A 7,350-nucleotide genomic window follows, 5' to 3' on the forward strand; every position below is an offset into this window, starting at 1 on the left:
GCTTGAGGCGATCCAACGGCGACTTTTACGTGTTCAATGTTCCATTCCTTCATTCTGCTGGCAAACTCGAGCGAGGTGAAGCACGTACCTTGGTCACTAATAATTCTCCGAGGCCGTCCGTAATAACCGGCGAACTTTTCAAGACAGGCGATAACCTCTTTTGTGCTGGTGGAACTGACAGGGTAGAGTTTGGTGATCTTGCTGAAACTGTCCACAACGACTAGGATGTTTTTGCGACTGGATTTGACGGCCGGTAAAGGTCCAAAATGGTCTACGTGGAGTGTGTCGAATGGGACAGGCTCCTTGCGGATGCTATGCAATTCTCTGGCAGAGGCTTTCACCGGTGCGGCATACATAATGCACTTTATACAATTACTGATGAACCGGGCGACCTTGGTGGTCATTGATGGAAACCAATAATGTAACCTCAACCGGTTTACGGTTTTGTCCACAGCCATATGTCCTATGGTTTCATGGGCCACGCGAATCACATTGTCTTCCATCTCGGCGGGGACGTATAGTTGCGGGCGGCCAGGTGCGCTATCCTTGAAAATCAGACCATTGTTCATCTGAAAGCCGGCGACCGGCTCCCTCTCCAATTTCTCTCTCAATTTGACGATCTGCGGGTCTCTGGGCTGGGCAACTTGTACATGAAAACTCGTTTCCTCTTCGTCCACGGCAGCGACAATCTGGCAGTTTATGTCAGCTTCGACCTCCTCGGCCACACTTACCTCTACCGTTTTAGCTACATCATGGGCGGGCTCGTGGCAGCGGCTCAAAGCATCAACGTGGCTCATGTGAATGCCCGGGCGGTGCTGAAGCGTGTAATCGTAACCTTGCAACTCCAATGCCCAACGGGCGATGCGAGGATTCATCTGTTTTCTTTCCAACGTCAACTTCAAAGAATTGCAGTCGGTGGCAATCAAAAATTTCTTTCCTTGCAGATATACCCTGAATTTCCTCAATGCGTAGATCATAGCTAGCGTCTCCAGCTCGCAACTATGATATCGGCTTTCTGCGGGTGTGGCAGCTTGCGAGAAATAGGATACGGGGTGGAACTTTCCGTCTGGCTGACGCTGCATTAACGTAGCGCCGAACCCAAGCTTGCTGGCATCACAGCGTAATTCAGTCTCGCGGTTGTGGTCATACAGCGCTAAGATGGGCCCACTCACCAACCTTCTTTTCAATTCGTCATAGGCCTCCCGGCAACGTTCGTTGAAGATGAACGGGGTTCCCTCCACAGTGAGGCTACGCAGTGGCTTGGCAATGTCTGAAAATGACTTAACAAAGACTCGGAAATATTGGAACAGCCCCAGCTAGCTTTGCATCTCCTTTACATTCTTCGGGTAACTCAAGGCGGTAATGGCCTTGATATGTCCGTCATTCGGGCGCACTCCATCGTGATTGACAGTGAAACCCAAGTAATCAATCTGACTGCATACGAACCGGCACTTGCTCAGTTTTAGCTCAAGGTCTTTCTCAGCAATTCGGCGCAGAACTTCGGCAAGGAGAGTACAATGCTCTTCGAACGTGACGGTACCTAGGAGAAGATCGTCCATATAGACGATGATCTTGTTCTGGCTGATCAGGTCTTGGAAGATTTCGGCTATGAACTTCTGGAACTTCATAGGGGCGCACTTCAGGCCAAAAGGCATTATTCGCAAATACTCGAATTGCCCATGTGGCACTACAAAAGACGTGTACTTTACTGAATCCGGGGCCATCTTCACGTGGAAAAATCCGTCCTTGAGATCCAATGATGTGAACCATTTTTTCCCGGCGAGATAATCCAGGCAATCGGAGATCAACGGCAGCGGATGATTGGTGGAGCGGACTGTAAGGCTATTTAGAGGGCGGAAATCAACACACATACGTGTAGATCCGTCCTTCTTCTTTACCAGAACAACGGCTGACGCATAAGGCGAGCGACTTGGTTGGATAATTTTATTGGCGAGCAAGCGGTCAAGTGTTTTTCTGACTTCTTCCTTCTCGTGGTAAGACAGGCGACGGGGCGAAGCGTAAAACGGCGTATCGTTCGTGAGCTTGATGTTCATCTCGTACTCGTGAGGCGCAACAACGAGGTTAACGGGAGCAATATAATGCTCATGAATAATGGTGTACACGCGCCGGCGATCTGCATCGGGCAATTCAGTACTAATGTTTACTTCGGGTAGCTCATGAGTGACGCTGCGGTCACCCAATTCGACTTCACCGGTAAATATGACAGGGCAGGTAAACTCGTTCGGCGGTGTAGCGGTGGCATCAAAGGAAATGGAACTGGCCGGCGAGGTGATGGTGTCATCGACGACGGGCATTAACTCAGAGGTACGCGCGATTAGCTCGGATTGATGTCGTGCACGAGGCGCGACACTCGCAGGCTCAGATGCCTCCACGGGTAAGACATCAGGCAATTTACTCACAATGGATTTAGCAGAGGCCAACAATTTATTTTCAGGGTCAGCATCTCGCCGTTTATTGAGATTCAAATCAATGCACATGGACTCTAAGAAATCTCGGCCATGGAGCATTGGAACTCGCATGGCGTTACATGGTAACACAGCAAGAAACATCTGGCAACTCTTGTGCCGAAAGGTTATTCTGGCGGCGACCTTTCCCATAGCGACGATCTTTCCGTTCCCCACTCCGCGCATCGGTAGCTCGCAGGCGGCTGACTGGCACTCCTGGGGCAGCGACGACTGGCGGATGAAGCTAATTTTGGACTACCCGTGTCAAAAAGGGAGTTCATGAGTCGGGAGTGCTCATTCTGATTAAATCCCCTAGTAGTGAAAACGATACCCACTTTGTTGACCGGTTGCACGGTATCATCACCGTTCTCTCCAGACTCGGCCGTCTCGTCTATGACGGCGGCTACCACACTGGCTGGAAAACGCTGAGTGCGAAACACCGACTCGTTCGGGCAACTCTGGAGGCGATGGCCACTCTTCCAACAGCGATAACAAGCGTCAGCAGGACGCTTCGGGTGCGGGCAATTCTCGGCGGCATGCCCGGTACGGCGGCAATTCTGACATCGGGTTGACGAATTTACGGATGACCCAGCAGCGCCGGTTCGAGCAGGTTGTCTGCCACTGGTTGTCGTCCGAGTGCTGGTTGCACGGCTGGTGGAGGCAGCTCTACCGGCATTGTCCATGATACGCCGCTCATGGCGCTGTAGGGCATTACGCAATTGGACAATGGTACCGTCTGGCGTGCCGGTAAACAACAAAGTCTCGTCCTCAGCAGGCAATTCCATTCCTTGGATCACGCAATTTACGAGCTCGCTCTCGGGCAATCCCGACAAATCGGCGATGCGCCGCATCTCGATGGCATAATGAGAGGCGACTCAGATGCGCGGTTCCACTTACGAGCGCGTAGTCTGTTGTACACCTCCTGGTGCGTCCACGTGCGGCTGAATTCTCGAATCAGAGCGTCCCTGAGCCCCTCATACGTCCTGCAATCCGAGCCAAGCAAGAACGACTCAGCGGCGCCTGTCAAACAGCTGCGTAGTGCCATGAATTTCCATACGTCCGATGTGCTCATCGTGGATAGGAATCGTTCGGCCTGGTCCAAATATTCGACCACATTCACCTCGGCCTGGCCGCTATATGTCTTGATTATCCCTCGGACATCGTTGATACTAATCATCGGGCGGCTGCCGGCGGCTTCAGGCAAGGAACTGATACTCATTGAACCGATGGCCGCACTCAGAGCCCCCTGCAAAGTATCTGCATGCGTCCCGCTGGCGGCAGGCGGTTCCATGGCAGCGGTTGATGTCGCAACTGATCCGGCAGCGGAGGGTATTGTTGACTCAGCGACGGCGGTCACAATCGGTACGGCAATGGCAGGCACCACAGACGTCGGTGCGGTCAACAGCGAGGCCGTGACGGGCAGCGGACCGGCAACTTGGGACGTGTCGATGGCGGCGGCGGTGCCGTCGCCGCGAGCGGTGTCGCGCTCAAGTCTGCTGACTTCAGCTCGCAACAGCAACAATTCTCGACGGGCTTTCAACATCACCATTTCCTCACGAATAGCTTCGAGTGTGGCCACATCGGTATCAGGCATACTAGTGGCAGGCAGCGACACACGGGCGACGGGCGGCGGCGGCTCAGCAACCGATGACGGCCCCACGTTGGCCGCACCAGGTGCCGGCAAATCCCCAATGGATGCCGACGCAGGAGGCAATGGCACAAAACCCAGCGAGGATTCACTACACACAATCTGCGCGGCATCGGTGGCAGGCTCGCTCACTGGAACATTCTCCATGTTGGGGTTAGGTTCGTTACCGTGCGGTTGGGCCAGCGTGGTATCCACGGCTTCAGGCCGATTTTTGTTGGACGTCGAGTTTTCTAGACCCCGGGCAGTGCGCAACAGTGCTCTCAATTGCGGCACCGTGGCGGTTAGCGGGAATTCGACGTTGAGCTCGGCAAGCTCGTTACGTAGAATGGTCTTGGTGTTTAGCGCGTCGCTCATTGCTCTCGATCGGAATCGACAATACCTCGGGAATCACACACAGGTTCGCTATTTTCCTTTTGGTGACTCAATCCGTATTTCGACGCTGGTGTTCTTTATCCCACTTCTGATGTAATCTACCGAACTTCCTCTCAAGAGGTTCTAGCTACTACTGATTACTACGCATGTCATGTCCTTCGTTTTTCGGGTCCCCCCTCCTACTTACTACTCCCCGCTCCGCCGCGCGCGCCAATGCATGTAAATGTACCCGACGGGATTACAAAATAAAACGTAAAATTATTTGTAACCTATCCATTTTAATCCATTTTATTCATTTCCATCAATTCCATTTTAACGTAACGGATCTACGAAATGTCAATCAATCTACGAAATGTCAATCAATCTACAATCTACGATTTAAAAATGTAGATTCCGTTACTTCAATAAAAAACTTTTCACTCACCGACACGATGTGCAGCGGCGGAGTTGTATCTGCAATGGCGCCCGATGCCTCCTCCTCCATTCGGGTGTCCTCCTCTCAGGTGTCGTTGTCTCAGCTGTCCTCCGATACACTTGCGAATTTACACTTGCGTTTGTAACGTCACTTATCACTGTCATTGCATCCAAATGCCACTTTTTCGGTTTTCACTGTGTCCGATTGTCACTGACAAGTTCGATTGCTCACTACGAACTGTTCGATTACATCGTCGCACTGATACCCGCACAAATCGCTGACACAAATCGCGGGAATTCAGCGATTGCACGATGATATCAATCACTAATTGTTCGCAGAGAGCGATCGTGGTTTTTGCCCGCACTTGTCGCGAACGCGTATCAAGAAAGAATAATACGATATGCGAAGCGGCGCGGACACAACCAATCAATTCGATCAACTGTGTGAATAATCCTGTGTACGGCACCGTAAACACCTCGGCCGAAAATCGAGCGCGGATTTCAAGAAATGACGTAGCGCCGACACACTCGCGAATTTACACTTCCGCGGCTGTTGTCTTCTTTAGTCTTCATGGCTTCCGGATGGTTGCCGCGTCCGGAAGCCATGAAGACTAAATTTACACTTCCGTTTGTTAAGTGAATTGTCACTGTCATTGTATCCAAATGCCACTTCACTCGCGAATTCACACTTCCATTTGTAAAGTCACTTGTCACTGACACTGTATCCAGATGCCACTTCTTCGGTTTTCAGTGTGTCCGATTGTCACTGATTGTGAGTCCGATTGCCACTACGAACTGTTCGATTACATCGAGCAGTGGCAAATCGCGGGAATTCAGCGATCGCACGATGATATCAATCACTGATTGTTCGCAGAGAGCGACCACGGTTTTTGCCCGCACTTGTCGCGAACGCGTATCGAGAAAGAATAATACTGTGTGCGAAGCGGCGCGGGCACGCAATTCGTTTCCCGAGTAGAAATAAAATCATGCATGCCTTATGTATGGTCAAGGCCCGATAGGGAGGAAGTAAAGAATGTCCTAATAAGGATATGGGAGGAAGTAAAGAATGCCCTAATAATCGGATCGAATCTCCAAGCGCGTAACGGAGCCGGTGATCCGAGTGCCGGCCACGTTCCGTGCCGAGGCCGTAGCGAGGGATCGAGGAGGAGACTGCCGACTGGGACAGCGCCGTGGGATCCAGGGAGCGTACCGGTGAGGTGGCCCTCGAGGGACAGACTCTTATGTAAAAGCCGCGTGCTTCCGAGAGGGTTAGCTCGCGCTCTGGCATCGCACCGCGTTCGTCTTAGTGTTGCGGGCCGTAGGGCGTCCGCTCCAAGGGGGAGTAGGAGCCGACCATTTCGTGTTGCGAGCGGAACGGCGGTGCCAAGCGCGGGAGCTCCCAGGGATCGGCCGTGGGCTTATCGGGGGACAGTCGCGGGCGGATATCGGCTAGTGCGACCTCGGAGGGGAGCGTCGAACGAGCGCCCCGAATATCGTTGTTCGAGCGGGAGTGCTTTCGTCCGCGTCCGGGAATTCTTTCGCGGCGACTTCCGCCTCGTAGCGAACCGGCACACCGGGTGTCGGTCGAGAGTTACGTGTCGCGAGCGCGAGTGGCCTCCCGCGGGGAGGCCGGAGACCGACGGATCGCGAGTTCGCCTCGGCGGAGGCCCCTTTTCTTTGCTGTCTACGGAACATTAAATCGTCTGCTATACTTCCTAATCCCGAGTCGGATTCATTTCAGTGTGATCGTCTGCGCGTGTGTGTGTGTCGCGCCCTGTCCCGCCGTCCCGTTCCCGCGGGCCCGTGACCAGCCACTCTGCCGACGGTAAAGAGCAGCCGGCCCTTTTCGCGTCGAGGAGGCTGACGAGCGGCGCGCGTCGAGCGAATCGACGCCGCGTTCGCCGTGTTCTGAGACGTCTCGCGATAGAAATTCGACGCCGCCCGCGAGCGCGTCTGGCGCCCAACTTTAGGTTTGTTTTCTGTTCCTGCACTGGTGAACTAGTGCAGTAAGGTAGAATGAGAAAATATATGCTTGTCTTGCTCTAATTTATTGCACTAGTTCACTAGTGTAAGAACAGAAAACAAGCCTTTTGCAGTTTTAGCGCCCGTCCCGGCGATCCGCCCGGAACGGCGACGGTCGCGTATTGTCCGCGTAAGCCGCCTCTTTCTTGGTCGCGCCCGGCGAGTAGCGAAAAAAAGCGTGACAAGAATTTGGCGACATACCCAAGGAGAACAAAAAAGTCAAAATGATGTCAAAATGATGTCAAAATGATGTCAAAATGATGTCAAAATATAATCAAATTTTAGTTCGTCAAAATGATGTCAAGTTGCATAAATTTTTGACGCTTTTTTTATGTCAAAATCGTGACATAATTTTGACATTAGTTTGACTATTCGTAATATGATACCCAGATAGAACATAAAACTCGTAATGACGTCATTATGACTATC

General features: G+C 52.4%; 1 protein-coding gene across 1 annotated transcript; it reads right to left on the reverse strand.

The window, feature by feature from the left end:
* Window positions 1–2,593: 2,593 nt before the first annotated feature.
* Window positions 2,594–3,250, reverse strand: LOC105558497. The gene has a single exon (XM_012006198.1). The coding sequence runs from the start codon at window positions 3,248–3,250 to the stop codon at window positions 2,594–2,596; it is 657 nt and encodes a 218-aa protein (XP_011861588.1).
* Between the last annotated feature and the right edge of the window lie 4,100 nt (window positions 3,251–7,350).

The sequence above is a fragment of the Vollenhovia emeryi genome, unplaced genomic scaffold (genome assembly GCF_000949405.1).
Source record: "Vollenhovia emeryi isolate VEMERY1.0 unplaced genomic scaffold, V.emery_V1.0 DF939339.1, whole genome shotgun sequence".
Lineage (NCBI taxonomy): Eukaryota > Metazoa > Arthropoda > Insecta > Hymenoptera > Formicidae > Vollenhovia > Vollenhovia emeryi.

Coding starts and splice junctions, on each gene's coding strand:
- LOC105558497 (XM_012006198.1), bottom strand. CDS start 3,250: ATGGAATTGCCTGCTGAGGACGAGACTTTGTTGTTTACCGGCACGCCA.